The 27,061-nt window shown below is 44.3% G+C and overlaps 1 protein-coding gene across 1 annotated transcript in view; it reads left to right on the forward strand.

Moving 5' to 3' along the window:
• Positions 1 to 11,717: 11,717 nt before the first annotated feature.
• Positions 11,718 to 27,061, forward strand: part of TGFBI (transforming growth factor beta induced) — a 43,064-nt gene continuing 27,720 nt past the window's right edge. The window contains exons 1-2 of the mRNA XM_088661932.1: positions 11,718 to 11,904; positions 15,527 to 15,625. Of these exons, the coding sequence (XP_088518058.1) occupies positions 11,783 to 11,904; positions 15,527 to 15,625 (221 nt within the window). The 5' untranslated portion in view covers positions 11,718 to 11,782. The remainder of the gene's footprint in view (positions 11,905 to 15,526; positions 15,626 to 27,061) is intronic.

Raw genomic sequence — 27,061 nt, forward strand, 5'->3', positions numbered from 1 at the left:
GACTAAATATCAGGAAGAACTTTCTGACAATAGAATAGATCTTTACTGTCATTGTCCACTTGCGGGAACAACGAAATTTCTCAATAAGAGAATAAGAGAAATAAGAGCTGTTTGACAGTGAAGCAGACTCCCATGAGAAGTAGTGGGCTCTCCTTCTTTGGAGGTTTTTAAGGAGAGGTTGAATGGCCATCTGTCATGTATGATCTAGTTGAGAGTCCTACATTGCAAGGGGTTGGACAAGATGACCCTTGGAGTCCCTTCCAACTCTACAATTCTATGATTCTATGAAACATCAATCTGGAAACATTGCGTTGAAATTGATAGCAGGCCAATGGCTTCTTTATTTTTTACATATGTGCTTATCAGGAATGTGGATAATATAAACACCAGTTTCAGCTTGAGGTCAACATGTAATACAATGAGTTTTGGATCAAATGTGGCTGAGGGCTGTCCAATCTCTACAAATGGCCCAAATATTCCAGTAACTGACCATCTGTCTTATTCAGTATCTAATGACTGATGATTCTCTCAAGGCCATTTTTATGTCTTGTTCCAGCCAACACACACGGGCCCTTTCAATGTATTTCCATGCATCCAATCAGTTTTCTAATTGATTAAACGTGTCTAGATTGAGATACAACACCTCTTGAGGAATGTAGCACATTGTGCGCCGCAAACCATTACATGCTGTTGAGTAGTCATTTGGAACTATGCTGACCTGTTTGTGAGATCCTTTCAACATAGGCAAAACCACTGAAAAGATCAAAACACGTCAAAAATGGTTCTGATTTTTTACCTCTTCTACTGTATCTAAGAAAGTCCTAGCAAAAGAGGATATGGCAAAGAATGACGTCAGCTCTTCATATAGTTTGAAGAATTCAAACCATATGACTTCAAACGCCACAGTCTCTTGTGGCATTGTCAGGCAAGAAAAGCAGAATCTAATTTGCGTGTTCTGTTTATTTTACAATTTAACGGACACAAAAGAACCTTAATTAGCACATCTCAGAGGTATAATGAACTGCAGAAGTGATGGTTCAGTTTGCCAACGTACCATTCAGAAAGCGATTTTGCAGGTTCAGATGAGTAAAAGTAATAAACACCAAATCTGTCTGTCTTGATCATGCAGTGAAATATAGATGAATCCTACTAGAATTCTCTGTCGGTTACATCATGCTATTCATGTATCGTATATAAGAGTTGATGACTCTATGTAACCGTAGAAATTTATTTTCCCTTGGTATAAGAAAAAGACTGCAGCAGTCTGCTATACCGACACTTTCTAAGACTTGGGTTATAGACTTTTTTAGGGTGTGGGGGGGAAACTGCACTAAGGTCTGCAAGTTCTACATGGAAATGTAGCTTCTTATTCTCAGTTTGTACCGTATTTTTCGCTCCATAGGACGCACCTTCCCCCTCCCAGACAGGAAGGGAAAATCCCTGTGTGTCCTATGGAGTGAAGTCACTGCCTACTCCGCTGGCAAGAGCAGGCATTGGGGCGGTGCGCCTCTCCCAATGCCTGCTCTTTTAGAGGTTTTGCTCCTCTAAAAACAAGGTGCGTCCTATGGTCAAGTGCGTCCTATGGAGTGAAAAATACGGTATAATACATTGCTTTATGGAGTCACCAGATTGCCAGCAGTGGGTGGGAAGGGAGGGTATGTACTGTCAAACATAATAGGTGAAGTATGGGGAATATTTTCTAAATTATACTGTGGGACTGAAATGCTTTCTGACCATGGCAGGTGGGTGTCAAGGACAAAAGCACTTAGATAACTTCCTGATGAACAAACTAGTTCTAATACTCAAGTGAGCAATTGTGCTGGTTGTAACGGAGGTAGCAAAGGATCTAAAACTGACCTAACATTGTCTTGCTCCAGCTACACACAGTCTGAAAGTCAGTGCTCCTACCACCATCTGTCTTATGTTGACTTGGGTGGAAATTTGTTTTATAGTTTAATGAGACCATTTCACCACTAGGAACATCATATTTATATGAGCCCATTACGTGGCTGGTGTGGGTGGGGGGATGTTATGTGTCCAATGGCTGGGCCCATTTGTTTAATCAAAATCAACGGACCCTTGTCTTAAAGTAAGAGACAATGCCCTAATAATTTGGAATGGGTTCTATTACTCTAAGTAAGACCCAGGTGTCCCCAGCAGCAGATGCTGGAAGGCAATGGTGGCAACCCTTAGCCATTCTTCTTTAGCTCCCCAGCCATTCTCTTCAGTAGCCTTTGTTCAGGTGTAGCAAAGGGTTAGCATCACTAGGGTGAAAATAAGACTGTCCAGTCAGGCAATGGGGCACCATCATGCTCTTTGCTTCAGGCTTCAAAATGCCTTAGGCATAGCTGCCAAGTCTCCCATTTCTCGCGGGAAACCCCCGTATTTTGTTACCGTTTCCCGCTGTTATCCTGAATTGATTATATCCCGTAAATATCCCGTAAAGCTCCTGCCGGTGGCCATGTCCCAGCTCCCGGCTGTCTGCACATGTCTGAACATGCACAGGAATGATTTCTGGTGCCCAGACATGCAGACACTGGCAGCCTGGCACCGGAAGTCGCTTCTACGCATGTCTGGACATGTGTAGAAGCGACTTCCAGTGCCACGCCGCCGCTGATCCCGGATTTTTCAATCTGGGAGTTGGAGGGTATGGCTTTAGGCCAGCCCATGAAAGCACCATTACTTAAAGAAAGAGAGACTCAGTATTACTACCTGGTTAACCATTAAACCAGGCTTCCTCAATCTTGGCCCTCCAGATGTTTTGAGACTACAATTCCCATCATCCCTGACCACTGGTTCTGCTAGCTAGGGATCATGGGAGTGAGTTGTAGGCCAAAACATCTGGAGGGCTGAGGTTGAGGAAGCCTGCATTAAACCATTAAATTATAGATTGGTTACGAAAAATGTAGCACATTTTATGAAAACACAGCTGATTAAGAGGGCACTGAAAGAATAGTTCTAATATTCTTTGTCTTCCCAGTTCTTTTATAAGGAACTTTTACGAAGGCTTCTCTGTGATTTCTCTTCCTTATGAGCAGCATCTTTTCCCAATTATCTGCTTAACCATAATCTACAAAATCAGTCTTGTTAAATTAAACCATATGTTTTCCAAATTCAAAGATAGGACATAGACTGCATGTGTGGACTGTACACACACACACACACACACACACACACACACACACACACACACACACACACACACAGAGGGTTCCTGTGGCTAGCTGAAGTTGTTCTTAATGTAAGACCCAAGGGTGAAGAGAAGGAGATGGCTGGCTGCCATTTTTCCACTCTTGGAGCCTGGACCAGCCTTAGAAAGTCTAACATGATGATGTAATGGAGCAAATGAAAGAGCTCTGCATTAAACATCTCAGTGTCCAAATAAATAAATAAATAAATAAATAAATAAATAAATAAATAGACACTTGGCACCCCAAAGCTCAAACACACTGAGGTTAAAAAGGATCCAGACTTGCACTATAAACACACCATGAAGGAAGGTTGCTTGGAAATTAGTGCAATTCTTTCCTAACATATAGGTCCCAGGGGCATGGCGCTTGAGACAGTATGGGTGGGCCTCAAAAATCTAAATGGCACTGTTAAATGACACACATACATTGCTAAGAACAGGGCAGGTGTCACCCCCTGGCATCCATGAATCATTGGCAGGGTCAATCCTAATGCCTGTCCTCAGCCCCTTAAAAATAATAATAATAATAATAATAATAATAATAATAATAATGATGATGTGACATAGCATTTTAAGTAGCGCTGGATAGACAGCTAGGTCTAGCTGCCATTTTTTATTTTACACAGTGCTCCTGATACAGCACCACTCTGAAGCATTGTGGGATATGAAAATGGTAGCCAGATCCAAACATCCAGTGCTGCTCGGATAATTGCTACTGCCACCAGGAAATCCTGCTGGGACCCCCTGATAGAGAGGAGCTAAAACCATAAAGCGCTTTGCCCAGGGGCCTTGCAATCTGGATCCAGGCATGGCTCAAGTGACAAAACAAGTGCCTCCTCCTAACTGTCATTATTTTGCAGGAGGAATTCAAGTCCATACCAGAACATTAAAGTGATCAAGATGTTCTGTTGCCCTAGTGTAACATATCCACTTAAAAACAAAGTCTTTCTGTGGGTTTAGAAAGTGATGGGGGGGGATGCACTGAAAAGTCTAGGATGGATAAATGACCAATGAGAATATGTTGCAGGTACCCTGCAAGCAAAGTAGGACAGATGCAGGAGGAATTCTGGTGGTCCTATAACTGCCCCAGAATCCAATCAGAAGGAAAGCTTGATAAATACTGGACCACTGCATGAGTGTTGTGCAAGCAAATGGGGGCGCACGCTGAACAAACAGGTTGTCTGGAGGACCCCTATGCCTTTCACCACCAGACGGTGGGAGCAAACATCTAAAACAGTTGACAGCAAAGCAGTACTTTAAGACAGAAGTCCAGGGCCTGCTCAGCTGAATGAACAGGGGTTGGGAAGAGGGAATGCAACAGGGCTGGCTTACTGGATTAAATGAAGTATCATGGGAACTGTAGTTGGTTAAGGGGTTGGTAATTGTAGCTTCTTTGGGGGAAGCTATGTCCTTTAAATGTGCTTTCAATGTATGGTGTAGGTAGGGTGTGACCATTAAGACCATTATTAAGTCCAGAATCTCGATTGACCTCACCGCACCACTGCATGCACATTGATGAATAAATAATAGTTTAAAATGCATCGAGCACCTCTAAATCTTATGGGGGAGCAGGCATTTACAGCTGCAGCCCTACTTTTCTGCAACTTCCAGTTCCGGCCTGAGGTAAGAGAAACTGTAGCCGGGGTCTGGGATGATAGTCTCTGTAGAGACTCCAGAATGCTTGAATATGTGGACAGCTCTGTAGTGCATCTCTGCTGCAATGTAACATTGCCTCCACATAATACCTCTTGTCCAAGCTGTGACGAATGTATTTTACAGTGGTACCTCAGTTTATGAACACAAATGGTTCCGGAAGTCTGTTCATAAACTGAAGCGTTCATAAACTGAAGCGAACTTTCCCATTGAAAGTAATAGAAAGTGGATTAATCTGTTCCAGACGGTCCGCAGAGTACTTAAACTGAAGCATTCATAAACTGAAGTGAACTTTCCCATTGAAAGTAATGGAAAGTGAATTAATCCGTTCCAGATGGGTCCGCGGTGTTCGTAAACTGAAAATTCGTAAACCGAGGTGTTCATAAACCGAGGTTCCACTGTACTTCCCCCACGCCAGCCAGCCATGCTAGTGAAAAAAATTGAATTCAGATTTGAAAGCAAACCCTCTAAAAAGTGACAGGCAAAATAGTGCAACACCGGGAAGCAGCTTTTTTTTTTTTTTTTGCTATACGTATTGCAAAATGGCTAACAGCCAAACACCGTGGCCGATTACAGCACTCACATTAGGCACCCATAAAACATTGACATCAGTGGAAGCAAAGCTGAAACATGTTATCTGTTTCAAACTTTGCCTGATCAGCTCCAGATATGGCTTCTTTCCAGGGCTGACCTAGAATGTTCCATAGCTAGTGCTGGGGATTATTATCCTCTGGCGTCAGCTGAGGGTATCCATGTTGTCTTCCCCTATCCCCCTTAAAATTTAGAAAGGTATATTAAAGAAGGGGGGGGTAGAAGAAAACCACCAGTACTCTGAATTAAACATTTTTACAGTGCTCATAGTAAGCTCACTGCCTTGCAGAACTCAGAGGTGACAGGTCCACGCCCATACAAAGACTAAGGACGGGGCCCAAGAATGAGCATTCATATAGTAAGTTACAGTGCTCAGAGCACTACAGTCCCTCAGTAACCCTCACAACAACCCTCTCAGGCAAAGGTTGAGGAGCTCATGGCTCTCCAGATGTTGTTGGGTTCCAGCTCCCATCACCTCTGGCTGCTGGCCATACTGGTTGGGACTGATGGGGCCACAGGGCCACTTTGCTGTAAGATATGCCATATTTCAGGTAGGAGACTGAAGCTGAGAGGCAATAGGTTGCATCCAATGCAGTTGCTAGAGACATTCATTTACACAATGGACCTTCCCGCCTCTTCTCCTCTCCCCTGCAGTGCTGGGCTGGGGGTCCTCCCAGATCAGATTGTGGAGCACGCAGGGAGAGCAAAGGAAGGGGAAGTCTTGTTGAGGCTGCCTTTAGTATTCTACCTCAGGACTTCCGGACCTCCATGATGACCATGGGGCTGTCAGGGCTGGTTTTTGCTCTAGGTCAAAGAAGGGTTGTCTGGAAATAGGTGTGATGGATATCACAATGAATTTATGACACTGATCCCCTTCTTGCAGGGGTAGTGGACCAATCTGGAAGGCCCACCATCGAGACAAATGGAATCCAATGGTTTCTTGAACTACCTAGGAGTATTTTTTCAAATGGATAGAGCAGACAACTCTGTTGAAGCATATGTTGCAATGAGGCATAGTTAGGTATGGTAATCCCTGAGCATCTTCTCCAGAGTCTATTCTGCACCTTGGTGTGCCACAGTTGTATATTCCCCAGAATCATTGCCTGGATCATACAAGTGCCCATGTGGCTCTCCTTTTGTCCTGCTAAATCTTGTGCTGGTCGATTTGTGCTTCTTTTCAATGTGCCCTTTTGAGGTAAAGGGAGCGGGGAAGGAGAGGAGAAGCCAGGAGAAAGTGTGTGCTCTCTCTCACAATTTACTGAACGTCCTTTAGCACTGACTGGTAACAAGCAACCAAAACCATACCTGTCTCATCACAACAGACCAGTCAACCTTCTTCAGCTTCTGCCAGATCTTTGCAGACCAGTTATTGTTTTGTCAGATAGTATACACACACACACACACACACACACACACACACACACACACACATCTTTTTGGGAGCTGCGACCACCCATGTTGAAGCTGACATGCTAAGGAAACCTACCCATGAGTCATCTTAAACTAGCAACAGCTGCTCTTTCTTTCTTTTCACAATAAAAAGTTCAGCTTGAAAAGTCTAGCTGCATCTTTCCAGCTCATATAAGCCTGGCAGAACAGTCTTACCAAAGTGTGTTCTTTATGGCATTGTAAGTGGTAAAGAAGAACTACCTGACTACATCTAGCAGCACAACACACATCTCGTCAGTGATGCAGGCTAAGGAGATGTGAACATGCAGATGGAGCTACTTCAAACATTTTTAATGCAGGCGCTCACTCAACTGAAGTTTTCTTTTCTTTTTTAATTGTTTTATTTTTTTCTATGATTATTTCCATGCTTATTACATACAACAACAACAAAAATACTGAAAAGGGGTACAACTTCAAGGGAAACAGTTTCAATGGGAAAGCCAATTCAGTGGACTGTTTTCTCCTTGGATTTAGTGCGTGATTAGTTGTCACAACCCCCCACCCACCCAACAACACACAGACTTCCAGAAGTACGCTCTTCTTCCCCGTCAGAATTATGACATTTTTTGAATTGCAGCTGTAGAGATTGTGTCTACACTCCTTTGTCCACTTGCTAGGAAGCAAGCCCTATTGATCTGTGTCCAATTGCCACCAAACATGAAAGAGCCTTTTCTGGTGGCTTAACTTCCAAGGGCTTGATGTTGAACACACTTAAAAGCCTACTTGCTATGAGGAACCTGTGTTATCAGGCTTCCTGATGAAATAAATCTGTTTTGAAGGTCCCTTGAGATCTTTGATGTCAGACAAGAAGCTAGCAAGCACCTGCCTTTGGAACTCCCTGACTGGAGAATTTAGACCGTCTCCCTCCTTGTTGTCCTTTTGCCAGCAGGTGGAAGACCTGCTTGGGGACTGACTGCTTTTAATGCAAGGGCTGGTGTCATGGTGTTTTTATTGTACAGTAATTACCTGTATGTTTTTAATAGATCTTAGAGGGAGAGAGAAAGAGAGTTTTAAATCTATTAATGTTTAACTGTTTTTAATGACTCCTACCTATGTTTTTAGCTGTTCTTATTTTTTCTGTGAAACATCTTGAGTCCCTGTCGTGGAAAAATAAATGAAAAGTTTTAGTATGATCACTAATTTATGTTGGGTGGGATTTAGCTAAGTTGTTGCATGCATGGCATAAGGTTCACTCACTCAACAGGACCTCCCCCCCCTTTCCTCCTCTCCCCACATACCCCTACATTGCTGCCTAAATCTGCTCCAGAAGGTTGAGGGGAAACCCCAGAACAGGTTTAGGAGCTGTAAGGTGCTATTTACATGGAATTTTTACTTGATGGGATAATCGCTTGTTGCTTTCTTACACTTGCTGGTGGTGGATTGTTGTTACACCAAAGGCATCACACATGAAATCTGATTCTGCAGATTGGAATCCAAGTTATCTATGTAGCTCTGTTGGATCTCCTACTTTTGAGTAGAACCCTGGCAGAGGCACATGCCGGACTGGAATGTTCCCTCCCTCCTGGTCGATCATTCAGGAGCTTCAAAAGCTTTCTCCAGCCCAAACATCACAGCGACTGATGCCAAGAAACATCAGCACACTTACGGATTCGCACTTTGCCTAACAGAACTCAGTAGCACATCATTTGGATAATCTACGTTTATTTACATATAAACACACTCGGAGCACTGCAACATGGCTCCCTCTCTCTTTAGCATCAGACAGCAATGAGAAAGAACAAAGGACAATAGTCCCACTTCACGGAACACAGTAACACAAAACCCTGTCTCCATCACCTCCCACTCTGTGGAATCAAAACATACACCGTCATGTGATAGACAACAATCCTATGACTGCAGACATGGGGAATGAATCTTCAACAAGCTCATGGTCAAGAGAAACCACATCAGAATTATCTGGTGTCTATGAAGGAAAACACTTGGATGCGGTAGCCCAGAGACCAAAAATGTCTAAGAAAGCTCCATGATTCTGAAAAGGACAAGGTGTTATGTTACAAAACCTGGGTAAGCCCTAAGGACCATGCAGGTGTACCTCATCTGGTGGCCAGAAATCACAGGGAGAAAACATTCTCACCAGAAGTGAAAACTGAAACAAAAATAAGCACACTTTGTGGAGAATAAAAATAGAAGATAAAAATACTTTGTGGAAATCACTGTGGTTATTATTGCACATACTTCATTATTCCGGGAAACTCTTTATATCCATTTATGTTTTCTACTTGTGGGTTTCAAAGTCAACTCTGCTCTCCCCACTTGCAGAAACCCATGAAAAAGGTCCTAGTTATTCTCCCTAAATGGCTACCAACTACAGGTAGGTAGCCGTGTTGGTCTGAGTCGAAGCAAAATAAAAAAATTCCTTCAGTAGCACCTTAAAGACCAACTAAGTTTATATTTTGGTATGAGCTTTCGTGTGCATTCACACTTCTTCAGATACACTAGAAACAGAAGTGTCAGACCCTTATATATATACAGAGGGTGCTGGGGGTGGGTGGGTGGGAATGGGTGATGGGCTGATGGGAGTGGTAAACCTGTAGATGGCTGTTAATGGCTGCTGATGGCTGCAATTAGTCCGGGGGGGGGAAGCAAGGGCTGAGGTGCTAAAGAAAGCTTGATCATGCATAATGAGATACATCTCCCCCCCCAGGACTAATTGCAGCCATCAGCAGCCATTAACAGCCATCTACAGGTTTACCACTTCCATCAGCCCATCACCCATTCCCACCCACCCCCACCACCCTCTGTATATATATAGGGTCTGACACTTCTGTTTCTAGTGTATCTGAAGAAGTGTGCATGCACACGAAAGCTCATACCAAAATATAAACTTAGTTGGTCTTTAAGGTGCTCCTGAAGGAATTTTTTTATTTGGCTACCAACTGTGAGGCTGTCCTATGCAGTTCACATAACAAGAACAGCAGTATGCCTGAGCAAAATGTTCAGTCATTTGCTCTTCATATTTTGCTTACGAAAGGAAAAAAGAGGGAATGCTTTCCAAATATTAAAGCTTTGTCATCACTAAAGGCTTCTTCTGTTTGGCCCCATGATACCTTTGGGAGAAATTAGCTTCCTGACTTGTACTGGAACAGCTGCCATTTCTTGGCTGCTTCTTGGTTTGAAAATGTGTATAAAAAGCATTTTTATGTCTGCGTGTGAATAGTCAATATTTCCAGCATATTCAGGAAGTTGGGACAACGAAAAAGGTATTCCCAAATGATTGTGCAGAAAACAATCACTTGGTGTTAATCATACTCCTAGAGACCTATTGCCAATCACAATTGAAAATTTTAAAAAGGTTGTCAATATTGCTCACCCATATTTCATTTTCCTTCCCTTTGTTTTGAGGCAGGAATGGCCACTCCGCTTGGGATCTAGTACACCCACTGCCACCTACGCTGATTTCCTCACTACCAAAAATAAGTGGAGGCAGTAGAGTTGAATGTTCATGAGCATAGCTCAGTTGGTAGAGCATGAGACTCTTAATCTCATGGTCATGTGTTTGAGCCCCACATTGGGCAAAAGATTCCTGCATTGCAGGGGTCTGGACTAGAGGACCCTCTACAATTCTAGGATTCTAAGACAAGCTGCTTCAGCAAGTAGGAAGCGGAACACTGCTTGACTAAAGTGTAATACTGAGGCTTAGGTGAAGTCAAAAACTGTAAGTCCTGTGTGTGTGTGTGTGTGTGTGTGTGTGTGTAGTCTACCAGATCACCCTTGTTGACATGCAGGTGTACTGCTAGGCACAAAGTAAGCACTACAGAAATTATGAATGGTGCATGTGATTGTCTATCTTTTGCAAACTGTTTCCCAGTCTTTTATTGTGCTGATGGTCCCACAAAAACTTCATCATGAAACAGGTCTCTCTCTCACTCTCACCTCCCATAGATGGAGAACTTAGAGTTGTGGGAATGTTGAGGATAGTAGGAGAGGATATATTGATATTATCCTTCCTCACTCACACTAGTGAGCTAGTGGCAGAGCACATTTTAACTGTTTACAATGGTTTTTAAGATAGGTTACACATTTTCCCCATTCCCTTATTAAATTTTTTGTCTTTCTGATTTCTGACTCTTCTGGTCCTTTTAGCCGTTTCGGCATAATCCATCAACTTGATCTGTCATTCTTCTCTGGTAGGAACTTTATCTTCTTTCCATCTCTGGGCCAATAACATGCTTGGTCTCATACATAAATACTTCTACAGTACTCCCTTGGGATTTGGCACCTTGAATTCCTAAGAGGAAGGCTTCGGGGTTTGTTTGTTTTTAGCAAAAACAAACAAAAACAAAAACATTTTAAAGCACACACTCTCTTCAGACTGCCCCTACTATTCCTCCAGAAGCCCTTGGCTGAATGGGAGGGGTCTCCTCTGTCTTTCACCCCAGGGGGACAAACGACGGCGCGGTTCCGACGCCTCCTCCCTGTTGAGGACTTCCCATGGGGCAGTCAAACCAGGGACAAAAGAGTTCAGGGTCCCCTTCTTAACCCGAAGTGGAGCAAATGGTGGCGGCAGGTAGCGAGTGTGCAAAGGAGGTAGCAAAGGACCGGAGATTTCCACCAGACCCCGCCAGGCCGACCTTCCAGCCAGCGGAAAACTCGCTCCGGAGTTTGCAGGAAGGCTGGAGGGGCCGGCGGGCGGAGAAAGTGGCGAGAGCAGCTTCAGGTGACCCCACCCGCCTCCCGGCCTGTCCGCCCCCTGGCCTGCCGCCGCCCCACCCCCGAGCGCCGTCCCGCCGGAGGGGCCTGTCTCCGCCCCCTCGCTCCTCACGCCCTTATTTAACTCCGCCGCGCGTCAGGGGGAGCGGCTCACTCCGCTGCCGCTCGGACCCCCTCCGCCGTCCCGCCGCCGCTTGTCTCCGCGGGTCTTCTTTCCCCTCCGTCACGATGCGCTCGGGACTGCTGCTGCCTTTGGCCCTGGCTCTGTGGGTCAGCGTCTCTTGGGCTGCCACTCGGACCCCTTACCAGCAGATCTTGCATCACAGCCGGATCCGGGGCAGGCATCAAGGGTAGGTCTCTGAGCTTAAATCGGGGGGGGGGGGAAGAGGGACGGAGTGATCTGGTGATCCACCCAACCCGCGGGACCGGGTGCCTCTTGCACGCTGGCGTCGCGCGTGTGCCTCGCTCGGGCAAAAGGCGGGAGACGGTTTCCACACGTTCGCCTCAGAACGGATGTGCGACGGTCTGGTGAACGCGAGGCATTGGCCACATGATGGGCTGAAGGTGTTTCGCTGTCGCTCTGCTGCTTCCCGAGTTAAGATTATTTTTTCAGATCGCAGTTTAGATTTGGGGTCCCACAGAAATGGCTTTTGGTCCCTAAATGCGTCGCCTGTCCTGTTGTACTGTAATCCATTTAAGGGATGGTCGGAGGGGCATGGAAAACGAGGAGAAAATCCCAATCCATGGATTAAAAAGCAAGTTTTAAACAGCTGGGGGATCCACTTGGATTGTGGTCAATGGGGATCAAATGGCTTGTGGAGATGAGCTGTGTTTCCCAAAAGAGTGAGGCTCTTTCTCCTGCCAGTTATTTATTCTCCATTAGGTAGGTCTGAAAGGAAAGGAGGCAAGATTCTTTCTTTCTTTCTTTCTTTCTTTCTTTCTTTCTTTCTTTCTTTCTTTCTTTCTTTCTTTCTTTCTTTCTTTCTTTCTTTCTTTCTTTCTTTCTTTCTTTCTTTCTTTCTTTCTTTTCATTTACTGCATGGGATGGTTCAGACAGTCTGTTTTCAAGTTTCATAGAACTCTTCCTGCCTTGAGAAGAGTGCTGTATGAATTAGGTTGGCTACCCACGAGGCATAGTATACTGCCGCTAGCCCCAACACCCACCTTTAATGGACTGGCTGCACTTCTCACTGTCTCTCTCTTTAAAGAATGCATCCAATATTGTGTTCAGATTACTGAAAGTCAGTTCTTGCCAACATTTGCCTTACATTTAAATGGACAAAGGTTCAGTTAGCCAAGTGTTTGTGAAATTGTTCATTTGTGCTCACCTTTCCAAACTTACCCCTGCCAAGCCAGATCTACAGATAAAGTGAACTAAGGCAGAACAATAAATGTGGTTGCTTCTCTCCCCCCCCATTTTTTTTTACAATTAAGGTGCTCAGTGCCCAGGCCAGCTATGTTAGTTTGGCACCTGAGGCAGAAACCCCACTAATGACTCTTTCCCCTTCCTAGCAGTAAAAATGCAAGCAATAATAAATTAAATGACACTCAAAATCAACTACCTAAGGTAGTCACTTCATTCTGATCACCAGCAGAGCTGGTTAGCATTTCTGTCCTAAATGGCATGAACATGTATAAGCTCTTTAAGCACAGCTGTTGAAATAGCACATTTTAGGCTCATGCCACTAGTGAATTTAATGAGGCTGATGGCATTAAGGGGAACTTCAGGCATACTGAAACCAAACAAATATGAATCAAACCAAGCTGATATATGCAGGAATGGAAAAGCTTCTGGAAGGCTTTGAGTATGAAGGAAACAAATCACTTTAGTCGTTTGGGGGCAAATTCTAAAAGGCCTATTTGTTTCCTCTTAAGTATTTATATAGATTTTGCTGCACTGCAGATCCCATCCTCCATGATGGTTGGCTATGCTAGCTGTGGCTGATGGAGGCTGAAGTTCAAGACTTTTGGAGGGACAGATTGAGGAAGGCAGTACTACAATAGGAGCTGTTAAGTCAGAGGGATCCGAGTGTTGATAGAATGCAGTTCTCTCGATGCTCTTTTCGTTGGTGTGTAAACAGTCACAAGTGTGGTCCTTTTAGGGGCATTCAATTCGGAGAATTCTGGTGCAAGTTGGGAAGGAACAGGCAGGCACAGGCTTAACTGCGAATGTGCTCTGGGATTCCTTTCTTGGGGACCTTTAGATAGATCATAATACTTATCCTGACCCTCACATGAGACACTTCACTTACTATAGTAAGACTAATTCATCTTGACGGTTTCCACCTAAGCAGTGTGGTTCATTATTAACCCATCAAGGGTGATGCCCATAGCTGCCAAGTTCTCCCTTTTTTTTAAGGGAAATTCCCTTATGCTGAATAGCCTTCCTTGCGAGAAAAGGGAAAACTTGGCAGCTATGGTGATGCCCACTAGCATTTTTTTTTAAAAAAACCCACCCACAAATTAACTTAAAAACAAGGGGACAACTGGATGAAATTAAATATATAGCTATCAAGTAGTTCTGATAGCCAGAAATGCTGCTTCTATTTCATAGATCAGGTACCGTATTTGGAATTGACATTGGTCATTTCCTGCCTTTCTTCCAATGAGTTTAGGGGAGCATTCTATCCTTCTAACAGCTTGGTGGTGTAGGGTAGGCTGAGAGATAATGATTGCCCAAAGCCAACAAGTAAGCTTTGTAGCTAAGTGAAGATTTCAATATGGGCTTCCCACATCCTATCCCAGCACTGTATCATTGTTAACACGGGGACTAGATTATGTATCTTGGTTAGATCCTGTGTTAGCCACTGTTTTATCATCACCTTTCCTCATTCACAGTCACCCACACACTCACTTGGTAGTATAAGATTCATTTCTCTTGGTTGTTGTCCCATCGTGTTGTGGTGTTGTATGTGAATATCTCAAACAGATGGGTGGAACTGGTCACTTGCATGCTGACTTTTTAATATGAAAGACCAATGCAGTCAGCTCAGTCCACATCATTGCTTCATTTTTGCTCTTTCCTTCTCTCTCACATACGTCACTATGAGGTTCCTATCACAGGGTGAAAGGGAAAGAAAAACACTTCTCATGCAAGTAGCCCATCCTTCTATTGCTTGCCCCCTGTGGTTACTTGAAGGAAAGGCCCTTTTCACATTACTCTGTGTTTTCCATCGTTATCATCAGCTTATTTACAAGCAATGCTAAACTAAAACCATAGCTTGGGTGCAAATGTGTTAAGTGTGCAGGATCCCATAGAGAACTGCTTTGCTCCTCTGGTCCTGCTGCTGTGATGTAAAGCCATGGTGTGTTATCTGAGCCAAGGTTTATGGTTTGTTGTATTCCTCACAAACCATGGGCTGTTGCCAAGATTTGCCTTTGAGTTTACAGTGGCCAAGATCTCTCTGGGAACCTTCACACTTGTGCATTTGTGTCAAGCCACACAGAAGCCTTCTCCACCCCCACCCCCCAGTTTGTCTCTGTCTCTGTGTGAACTGTTCCCCATGAGCTTCCTTCTATCAATGGGTGATGAACTTTGATGCAGGAAGGTAGCAGGCAGGCTCTCTTCCAAGCCCCTGTCAATCAGCTGTCATCCATGTCCTTTTCCTCATCAAAACTGAAATAATGTTAATTTAAATTGGATGAAAATTTCTTCCTAAGTTATAACTCACATTTGCTCACACACTCAGGGGATCACTTGCCCTAGTGGAAATATACAAAGTTTGAATGCATTCAAAGGAAGGGTGAAATAGGGGTGGGGGAAATCTAACCTGGCTTAGTGAAGAGAAAGGTCTTTCACATTTCAGCTTCATTTATGACTTATATTCTGATCTCATGGAAACTGTGAGAGTAATGATTCCTTCTTTATAAATACAGTCCTCCTTTTAATACTTATTATTGACAAAACGTCTTTGAGTGCCAGGGTATGTATAGGGAACTCAATATATATATATTTCTCTCCTTTACCTGTAGTCCCAATGTGTGTGCTGTGCTGAAGCTCATGGGAACAAACCAGAAATACTTGCCAAACTGCAAAATGTGGTACCATAGGAAAATCTGCGGCAAATCAACGTAAGTACTTGAGTGGTTTGAAGAAAATACAGTGCTGTGAAGCAGATGGATCTCTGTTGGGATTGGGGTGCTGTGTGGCAGATGTCCTGTGCTTCTTGTTACCCAGCAGGCCAAACATAGTTTGCCAGCTTCACAGCTGCCCTGTTTTCATAGTACCAGGAGTGCTGTAAAAGCAAGAGGTCTATCGAGCCCCTGAGATGCACTTTGGGATTTCCTTTCTCAGAAATCTGCAGAAAACCATACTGTGTCATTTCCAACTCAGGTCTACAAGCCAGATTTTGACTTTGGTTTGCTATCCTGCTTAAACCAAGATCAGAGGAAGTCAATCCCACCGCACGAATGACAGCCATAGCTGCCAAGTTTTCCCTTTTCTCACGAGGAAGCCTATTCAGCATAAGGGAAAATCCCTTTAAAAAAGGGATAACTTGGCAGCTATGATGACAGCACCTTATCCTAAATTCTCCCTTTCCCCTGGGGAAGGGTCATTGCTCAGTAGTAAAATACATGCTTTACATACAGGAGGTCCCAGGTTCAAATTCCAACTATCTGCCCCTAAGACTGAGAAAGTCCCCTGTCTAGGGCATTGATGCCTGTCAATGTATACCGTATTGGATTAGAGTGTCCATGCTTCAAGTAAGTCAGTTTCCTAACACTTGTTTACATCTGGTGTCACTTCTAATCCACCCTTATATAAGAACACAAGAAGAGCCTTCGGGATCAGGCCAGTGTGCCATCTAGTCCAGCACCTTGTTCTCACAGTAGACAACCAGATGCCTCTGAGAAATCTAAAAGCAGGACTTTAGCTCACAACAGCACTCTTATCTTCCTGTGGTTTCCAGCAACTGGTACTGCCTCTGACGCCCCTAAATCATTGCTTTGCAACTTTAAATTGCTGCTTTGACCTGCATCTTCCTGAAAGATGGTGACTGTGTGACTCCTTCTGGCAGAAAAACAGAATTCCAAATTTGCAAATCAATTTGTACGCCTGGTCATTCATCTCCTAAAATAAACAGTCCTTAGATAATGTTGTCTCAATAATGTTCTGTTGACATAAAAATATTTTATGGGGAAAACATCCAGCCACATATGAGAAGCCTTTCTCAGAGTGTGGGCATCTGCACTACTGGATGTGCAAGGTATCCAATTTTTATGTTGTATTTTGAATTCCTGGAGCCTCTTGAGTCTGGAAAGAGCTAGTGAGAATAGGGAATGGATGTGGTTGTTGTCAGAGGCAGGTTAGTGGACTGGATATATCAGTGTTTCTCAACCAGTGTGCCTCCAGATGTTTTGGGACTACAACTCCCATCATTCCTGACCACTGGTCTTGCTAGCTAGGGATGATGGGAGTTGTAGTCCCAAAACATCTGGAGGCACACTGGTTGAGAAACACTGGGATAGATTACTGGGTGACCCAGTCTATTTGCTCTTAACTAAACTTGAGTTTCCTAGTAATTCATAGTGCCTCCATGAAAATCAGACACAAGATTTATCATGATCCCTTTTCCTGGGATTATCCCTTTTACTGCATAGCACAGTGGTCTCTTCTCTTCTTTTGAATTTCTTGATAGTAAACTGAGGGGTGCTTTCTGGGGAGATAATTTCCTTGTAGAGAAAATGATTCACACTGTCATGTATGAAAGACATTGCAAGTCTGTTTTGTCATAATCCCATGGGTTTGTGTAGATCAAGCGTATGCAAAACTATCCAGCCTTTGTTTGCAGCCCCTTCATTCGCACGAGGAAGACTTTCAAATCAGTCCGATGCCTGTCCCTGCAGATGTTAGCATTCAATAGACCTTGCATAAAGCACCCTAGGAAAGTGGCCTCAACACGTCCTCTTGGAAGGGGCAGTCTGCACCTAATTATGAATGTGTGCAGTGCTGGCTGGCTGCCAGGCATGAGTTGAAGCCTGCTAGTCTTCCAGGAAAGGTGTAACCTCCACGGGGTCACACAAGCTCCAGGAAAAAAAATGGAATTTGGGGAGGGTGGGCGGAGGGCGGAATGAAACAGTCTTTTTAAAGTTCACGGAAGACTCCAGACGGCTAAATTCACTTGAATGACTGTTAACGTTTGTCAGCAGTAACAGTAAGTGTAATTTTCTAGATATGCTTAGACAAATGCAGGAATTACAGCAACAATTCTCCAGGGAAACAGAAGTGGTTTAGTTAACATTAAAGGCACAGAGTATTTATCAGGGAAAGGGGGGGAACTATCCCTCACCCCACTCCACCCCACCCACTTTTTTTTAAACTAGGATTTTTTCTCCCCAGTGCAGACTTAGGACCAATTTGAACGTTACCACAACAGTGTGCTTGCTATTTCTGCATAGTTGGAAACAGGGCCAGCCTAAAAAGGAGCAAAAAATATGGCTGCCCCCTCCACCAGTCAAGGTGCACAATACCCAAGTCTGGTAAAATTATTTTGAAATCAAATTATTTTGATACAGGAAACCTCACAAGCACCCCTCTCCTTCCCTGGCAGCAAAAATACAATAGTAATAAATTAAATAAACTATCCATTTGATGTCCTTCCATGAAACCCTCAAATCTACTACTTGAGGTGCTTACCTCACTCTGTCATGTGGTTGGGCCAGTCCCAAAGTTCATTGCTGGTGTGGATATTTAGCTTGCAATCCAGCCAACCTTTGTGGATATTAAATATGCAATTCGGCCAACCACTGCGGAGAGTAAAATCCAGTAACTAGAGTAAGCAAGAAGAAAACATTCTCTGTGAACGGAAGTAGGAAGGCTGTACTTTCAACCAATGACATTAAAACTAAAAACGTAGAGCAATTTCAAGCAGGCCAGCCACCAACGTAGTGCTGGACTGAGGAATAGAAGAGGAGTCGAGCAGTATGGTAATAGATACAGCGCTGAATCTAGCATAGCATTAGGCATGCATAAGCTCTCCAGTTTCAATGGGCTTGCTTAAGCAGACCTAACTTCTTGTTGGATTTAGGCTGTAGGAAATGATTTCTTGGCGGGGTTGTCAAGCAGCACAAGGAACCAAATCTTTATGGTGCTCCAATAGAACTACTGTACACTGTTTACTAAAGGAAAGTTAGAATATGTTTGCACTTTTTAAAATTTTAGGGTGAGACATAACAGCTCCCCCTCCTGTTCTCCCTACCATCCTATTATCCATGTCTTGCAATAATCATGACTCCAGGTTGGTGCAACAGCAGATGGGAAAGGAGGTTGGGCAACATGCTGGATGGAGCAGCCTGCAATGGCTCCATCTTCCACTGTATTGAGACACGTGCAAGAACTCAGGGACATGACCTGGCAATGCTTTTCATAGGCCACTATTTCTTATGCAGCTGGGAACTCCCATCAACCCAAGATAGCAGCCATATTACTGTTTGCATGACCACTGATCCCATAATGATGAACATGTGAGTCAGCCATCCCTTATCTTGCCAGGGACTGTTTTGCTTCTCACATGTATAAACAAATCAGAAATTGGAGTGAGTTTGTGGACTTGATTAAGAAGTTCCTCTCTGAACTTTCCTTTGTTGACTGTTGAGTTGGAAATCCAAAAGGCATCATGTTATGCTTGATAGGATTCCAGTGCTGTTTCCTGCAGATGGCCTTCAAAACATGAACTCTTTTACTAAGTGAGCCTTAGGAAGTAGCCCTGAAATGATTAATAGAAAAGGGTTATGGAATGCAACAGGTAGAAACACGACAAAAGAAATCTGTTTTTTTGTGTAGAGTGTATGTTTTCCTTTCTCCCTCAAGCTTTACCCTTCCCCAAGTTCCCTGCACTGTCCGTCTGCCTTGCATTTTTGGTGTATCCCTGGTCCTTTAGTCATCAGTTTGTGGTTTCTCACTTCCTCTATTAAGCCAGATTGCGGATGGGATCACATGTCCATTTACAGGAAGAGCGAGGTGGGAGAGGGGGCTCTAATCTAATGGGTATATATGATATACCCATTAGCATGCAAATAATCGTGTAAACAGAACTTTAATATCAGCTACCGTGTGTGTGTGTGTGTGTGAGAAAAATAGAGAACTTAATTGTTCTCCAGCAGAATATACTGGAGATTCTATACTGTGCTTCTTTGTTGATGGGAGAAGAGGAGGAAAAAAAGGATGGCTCTGACATGAGCCCTTTGCTTCCATTCAAATCCATAATGCAATTACTCTTTGATCCGAGAAGAATGTGGCTGTCCATACTGTGCAGCTGGAGGGTGTGTCTCTCATCATGTACATATTTTCCTTCAGCGCGGATTTGCCAAACGCATTTGTGATGAGCCATTGGGCTAAAAGGGAATTTTATGATCATTCAGCAAAAACGTTGATACTAGAATCATAGCAGTAATTCTCTGTCTAGCATGGACTTGTCCAAGCTTTGACAAATTAGTATATTTAGAGGAGAGTGCCACGATATGAGCAAACTATTTTAGGGGACATTGAGCTGGCTGTAATTTGGGGGAATCAGTTGAGCATTTCCATTCTCCACAGTGTATGCAAGGGGGTGCTACAAGGCGTGCTAGTTCCACACATCAGGACCAAATTAGGTTGCACACCCCACATAAAGAGGCTTCCTGCATTTATCCATATCCATGTAGACCCACAGGATTCAGGCCGCATTAGAGCATGCCTGAACAGGAATGTCTTAAAGCACCCTCAACGTGCCAGCAGGCTTGGGTAAATTTCTTAGGGCAGCCTTTCATGCTTTAACTGTGCTCTTTGGTATAGATAAAGTAAAGGTAAAGGGACCCCTGACAATTAGGTCCAGTCGTGACCGACTCTGGGGTTGCGCGCTCATCTCACATTATTGGTCGGGGAAGCTGGCGTACAGCTTCCAGGTCATGTGGCCAGCATGACAAAGCTGCTTCTGGCAAACCAGAGCAGCACACGGAAACGCCATTTACCTTCCCGCTGTAGCGGTCCCTATTTATCTGCAGTACTTGCACTTTGACGTGCTTTTGAACTGCTAGATTGGCAGGAGCAGGGACCAAGCAACAGGAACTCACCCCGTCGCAGGGATTCGAACCGCCGATCAGCAAGCCCTAGGCTCTGTGGTTTAACCCACAGCGCCACCTGCGTCCCCAACATGATCACAAAATGCATGTGCTGAGAAGTATACACGTATACAAAGGCAACTGTTTTCTCTTTACAAGATATGGAAGGAGCAACTGAGAAATGACTAGGCTTCTGTTTCTGTGTATTTTTAAGGAAGATTGTGATGATTTGTACATTCGTGTACTCACTCACCTGTACTGACATGCTGTTTACGTATTTTGCACTTGGACAGAAAGAATAACCCATCCTAACCCCAACAAAACGAACAATCCAACCCCTACAACAAAATTCCATGGCAGAAAAGACCACCTTCCTAGGTCCCTGCCAAGCTGATCTCCCTAGCGTTGGGGCCCTCTCCTATATCAGGGCTCATATGGGAAGAGATGCCCTTGGGACATTGCCAGTACCATGTTGAGAGGTATAGAGTGCACCTGCAGTTTACTGATGTTCTCAGATGTACTTTAAAAGCAAACAAACCCCTGTATCTCAGTCTCAATTATTTGGGCCATCAAGTCAAGGATATCTGGAATAAGACGTAGTTCAACATTATATAGGAAGCTGCCCTATGCCATGTCAGACAAATATACCATCTAGGTCAGTATTGCCGACACTGATTGGCAGAGGCTTGCCAGGGTTTTAGACTGGGGGCATTCCCAGCCCTACCAGCTTGACAGAAACTGAACCCGGGGCCTTCTGTATGCAAAGCAGATGCCCCACTGCTTAGTTACAGCCCTTACTGAATAATTGGTACAACTCTAAAGAGTTTTGTCTATTGTTTCTTTTTTTAAACCCCCCCCCGTATTCCACCCTCCCTTTCTATTTTCAGACAAGAAGCTCATTTCAACACTTGTCTACTGTGGAGTCTCAATAGAGTCTAGCGGTTATGAATCACTGGCACAGACATAGCTAATGTAATTAGAAACATTTGCCTCAACAGGGTTGCCCTCTCTATGTTTCCCTCTGGATGTCCTATTGCAGAATATCAATTTGGAAGACATTTAAAATGTCTGCGAAGAAGAGTTGCTGGTGATAGGTGTTCTGTCCTTCATACGTGGGGGTGGGAACATCTGCCAGCCCAGAGAATATTAAGCTAGATGTATAGAATGTGGGTTCAGATCCCTGCTCAGCCACAAAGCCACTTTGGTTAAGTCACTGGAAGAGCTGGCAAGATAATAAAACAAGTGGCACATTATGGCATGCTGTGTGTGAGGTAGCACACAGCCAATTCTCACTCCTGTCACCACTACCCCACACCAAGCAGTGTCACCATATGGCACTAGGACTGTTGGTTGGAACTGTGGATGGTTGCAGCTGAGACATTCACACAACAGAAACTTCATGGCCTAGAGGAATGGGTGGCACAAAGAGCCAGTCTCATGCCCTTGTCTGATTGGTAAATTTCCCCATGTCTTCTGCATTTATTCAGTGTGGGGAACTTGCCATTGAGGGAGGTACCATATTATCTTTCTGTCCTGCTGGACATTGGCCCCCAGCCACTTGCTTGTCAGCCTCAAAGCTTACCCTCCAGCTTTCATATCTGCTACATATAAAGCTCCCTGACTCACGCCTTGTCCATCAAGGTGAGCAACCAAATATGTTTAATTACTGTCCCTACAGGTTTCCTGCAAAGCTGTTTGATGCTGAACCATCATCTTTCTTTCTCTGGTCAACACCACTGGTCTCATTCTTCTTCTGCACATCTAAAAGCCCACCCCACATCTCACTTGCATGAATTCTCCTACCCTCCCACCCCATTTGATGTTATTCATGGTGGTCACCAAAGCATTATAACCGTCTCCATTCCTACCAGCCTTCTTGGATGTTACATTCTGCAGAGGCGGTTTTCTTAGCAGGTCCACTACTACCCTTAGAATAATATTCTAAAATGTATGCATGTGTTTTGGTACTCCACCCCCCCCCCCACATTTGAAGAACTGCAAAGCTAGAGTATAACTGTGTTTTGATCCATATATTAAACTGGGAAGTGCAAATCAGTAGGGCTTGCTTAAAAATGTGGGCCATAAAATTAAAAAATCCTTGGGCATCCCTAAAATCAGCTACTTTGAAATATGTAGTTGAAGTGAACACTTCACCCTGCTGCCTTCATAAGGCACAGGGCATGCTTTTGGATATTCAGCATTTTGAATGTGCTCTTATGTTGGAAGTAGATCTGATACAGAAGTTGGTTTGTATAATTGTCAGCCTATGTTTGGATAAGTTGTGGATAAATTGGCCTTAGAGCAGAGGCAGCTTATGTGACATCATGGTGTTTTATTAACTGTACAGTGAAAGCAGAGCTCTGTTTGGTTAATTATGTAACTTTCCAGAGTTGGATACTGCAGGGAAAAGGAAGATTCCCCCCTGCCCCCCGCTGATAGATTTATATGTGCTTTATGTTTTGTTTTGCCAGTTCCATAGCCAACCTGGAATTATTTGACAGCCTGTCCCACAAAAATGTAAACAAGAATGGTTTTGCTACTTGATAATTAAAAATGAGATTTCATAAAACTAGAAGAGGGTGGTTTGTCCCTTCTGTCATTAGGGCTACTTCAGACAAGCAACACTGATTCTACAGTCATGCACTTTGGTTCTTGAACATGTAAAGAAATAATCTGCATAATTTTATTTCTGCTTTAGGCATCTTTATACTTCTGCTGTTTCCTGAAACTCATGGGGCCACCACTGTGCTCACAGACAAGGCAGGTTCTTGTGTGGACTGCCATGCCTCCATTGGAGGAGTGCGAGAGTGGCTGCCATTATTTACATCCTTGTGGAGGATGTGGCTCTGTCAGGGCCGGCTCTAGTTAGAGTCCCGGTGGCGCAGGGCGCCAGGGCGCCAGGCCAGTAGGCGGGGTGCTGTGTGGCGAAGCCACGCGGAAGCCATGCTGCGCCCTGCGAGAGCGGGGGCTCCGGAGCGATCATCGCTCCTCAGCGCCAGGGCGCCCGACCTGCTCAAGACTGCCCTGGGCTTCGTTGTTCACATCCCAGCCCAGTGGGAGCCCCATGAGCTTGCAAGGCAACTAATGAACCAGCCCTGCAGTTGCTGCAGCCACAGACATTGTAGCTGCTGTCTCTATGCAAAGCACTTAGTCATCAGCAAAGCTTCTTTATGTGATCATGTATGTGGTTGCATGAAGAACACAATGGTTGCTTGTTTGTGTGGGAACCAGCCCTTGGAGTTTATAATATTAGATCCTTTTTTAAACAAACAAAGAAACAAAGAAACATTACTTTTGAATTTATATCCTTTTTCAGCCACATGAAAGGATTTTTCCAGCCTTGGGGTGGGTGGCGATGATACTGTTTTTGAAATCAAAATAGATGGATTTTGTTACAACAAACTATTACTCATGGATCTTGACCGGGCTGATACATTTAAGCTTATTTTTATTACTTAAAAAATTCACTTTAAATTAACTCTGAGATGCTAAGAATAACTGGGAGGGGAAGCAATGGCCAGTAGAAGCAAGGATTTTCCACACATTTTGAAGTCAACATCTGATTTACTAATGGAAAAAGATTCCCCTTAAAACCACCCACCAAATAAGGCAGGAAATGTGGGGTTAGGAGCCATTTGAGTATATAGGACAGACACTCATGGTGTAAGCAGGTACTGATAGGGGAGTTGTTGACTTAGTTATATCTCAGTGGAGCCAAACATTCAAATTATCACTCATTACTAATCAGACATCATAAGCACAGTATATAAACGCAACAGTGTTCACAGAATATACTAGTGATTTGTGCAGCTTGTTGATTCTAAACGCTGGGTCCAGTGGTCCTCTAGGAACTGAATTTGGTGCTTTCATTTAATTTAATTGCTGAAAAAATGATGTTTCTGTAACGTTAAGAAAGAAAAACCTAACTTTTCTAGCCTCTGTTAGTTTGTATGGAAGCAGAAGAGAGCAAAATCTGTTTAGAATATCCCAGAACAATTGGGTAAATAATAATAATAATAATAATAATAATAATAATAATAATAATAATAATAATAATTTATTTATACCCCGCCCATCTGGCCGGGTTCCCCCAGCCACTCTGCGCGGCTTCCAACAAAATACTAAAATATAGAAATCCATCAAACATTAAAAGCTTCCCTGAACAGGGCTGCCTTCAGATGCCCTCTAAAAGTCTGGTAGTTGTTTTTCTCTTTGACATCTGGTGGGAGGGCGTTCCACAGGGCGGGTGCCACTACCGAGAAGGCCCTCTGCCTGTTTCCCTGTAACTTGTCTTCTCATAGCGAGGAAACCCCCAGAAGGCCCTCGGCGCTGGATCTCAGTGTCCGGGTTGAACGGTGGGGGTGGAGATGCTCCTTCAGGTAAACAGGACCGAGGCCGTTTAGGGCTTTAAAGGTCAATACCAACACTTTGAATTGTGCTCGGAAACGTACTGGGAGCCTGTGTAGATCACTCAGGACCGGTGTTATGTGGTCCCGGCGGCCACTCCCAGTTACCAGTCTAGCCGCCGCAGTCTGGATTAGCTGTAGTTTCTGGGTCACCTTCAAAGGTAGCCCCACGTGGAGTACATTGCAGTAATCCAAGTGGGAGATAACCAGAGCATGCACCACTCTGGCGAGGCAGTCCGCCAGCAGGTAGGGCCTCAGCCTGCGTACTAGATGGAGCTGAAAGACAGCTGCCCTGGACACGGAATTAACCTTTGCCTCCAGGTTAAACATAACAATATTTTTACAGTAAGAATCTGAAGAAAAGAGGCAAATAGTGTGGAGTAATATGGGTAATTATCACCCTTACATGCATTTTGCTTTGTGTACACACAGAACAATTGTGCGTCCAACCATGGGAGACAATTTGTATTCTTGTATTATTTGAAGTGTTCATTTGAGGTGATTAACTTACTTCTGATGTGTATGGGCTTTGGAAGAGTGATGAGTGGCCGAATATGATTGTTATCTTGATTGGTTTTGTTGGGCGTGCCCCAACTATAGTTAGTTGTACACTGCAAAGCCTGCAAAAGGTGATTGATTTTATGACAAATTGGGTGGCGGGGGGGGGGGGAGTGTTACTGTTGCTTAGCCTATGACTGAGAGAGGCAGGCTGACCAATTCAAAATAAATAGGGAGTAGAGAAGATCAAAAATATTGCTTTGTTTTAGTTAATGTTTTATTTAATGGTACATATTTCTGGGAGCCAGCAGTAACCCAGAAACCAGAAGGTCAGTGCTCAGTAACCAGCATATCAGGCTGAGAAAGGAGGCAGGAGCTAAACCCAAGGAAGGAGGGAAGGGAGTCAAAGGAGATAAGATTCTGACCCTAGTGGTCTGGAAACCATCAAGCTGTTTCTCAAAAGCAACCTTGCTATGACCCAGGGAACTCAATGCAGCACAGAGTTGGGCTGAGCTGAGAGCCACAATATAATCTACAAGAAAGGCTTATTGGAGCCCACACTTACCACAACTTGAACTGGGAATATCTGAACAGCTGATCTAAGTGCTTGGCTCGGCTGTGATGATGTGCTGCAGCAGACATAACCAACATCTGTATGGCCACAGGCTGCTCTGTTTGCAGATAAGTGTTTGGAGGCTGGAAGTACCGTATATTTTGCTGCACACACTGGCTTTACCATTGGGTCGGGGAGAAGCTCCTTTAAGAGATGGGCTGGAAGCAGCAAGAAGTGAAGGGGTGTGAACAGCTGCAGAGAGAGGGAATGAGGTGGGACAGGCTGCAGGATCAACCCAAATGGAAGTCTCCTGCATTAAATCAACAATGAAATGCTTGTCAACCAGGAGCAACTGGGGGGAGAGGCATCACCAGAACTCTTGGCAGCGGTGGGGCAGGTTGTCAGCAAGATTGGGGTGCTGCAGGCACTCCCACCAGTGTACCCAGACCACCCCAAACTCGCTACTATCTGGACATGCCCTCATAGCATGATGATAAGCTGCTTGCCAGCACAGAGGTGGATCGGGATATGGAGCACACATTCACAGACACAGCATTACTCAAACAAATATGTACACCTTAACTTTACATACCAGATTCAAAAGATATGTGACATAACTGTAAAGGTAAAGGGACCCCTGACCATTAGGTCCAGTCGTGACCGACTCTTGGGGTTGTGGCGCTCATCTCGCATTATTGGCCGAGGGAGCCGGTGTACAGCTTCCAGGTCATGTGGCCAGCATGACAAAGCCGCTTCTGGCAAACCAGAGCAGCACACAGAAACACCGTTTACCTTCCCACCTATTTATCTACTTGCACTTTGACATGCTTTCGAACTGCTAGGTTGGCAGGAGCAGGGACCAAGCAACGGGAGGTCACCCCATTGCGGGGATTCGAACCGCCGACCTTCTGATTGGCAAGCCCTAGGCTCTGTGGTTTAACCCAGTGGCTTATAAATTATTGCTATTAGTTCTTTCAGGCCTCTTGCCAATTCCTTTGAAGCTGAGGTCAC

The sequence above is a fragment of the Zootoca vivipara genome, chromosome 2 (assembly GCF_965207765.1).
Source record: "Zootoca vivipara chromosome 2, rZooViv2.hap1.1, whole genome shotgun sequence".
NCBI classification, from domain to species: domain Eukaryota; kingdom Metazoa; phylum Chordata; class Lepidosauria; order Squamata; family Lacertidae; genus Zootoca; species Zootoca vivipara.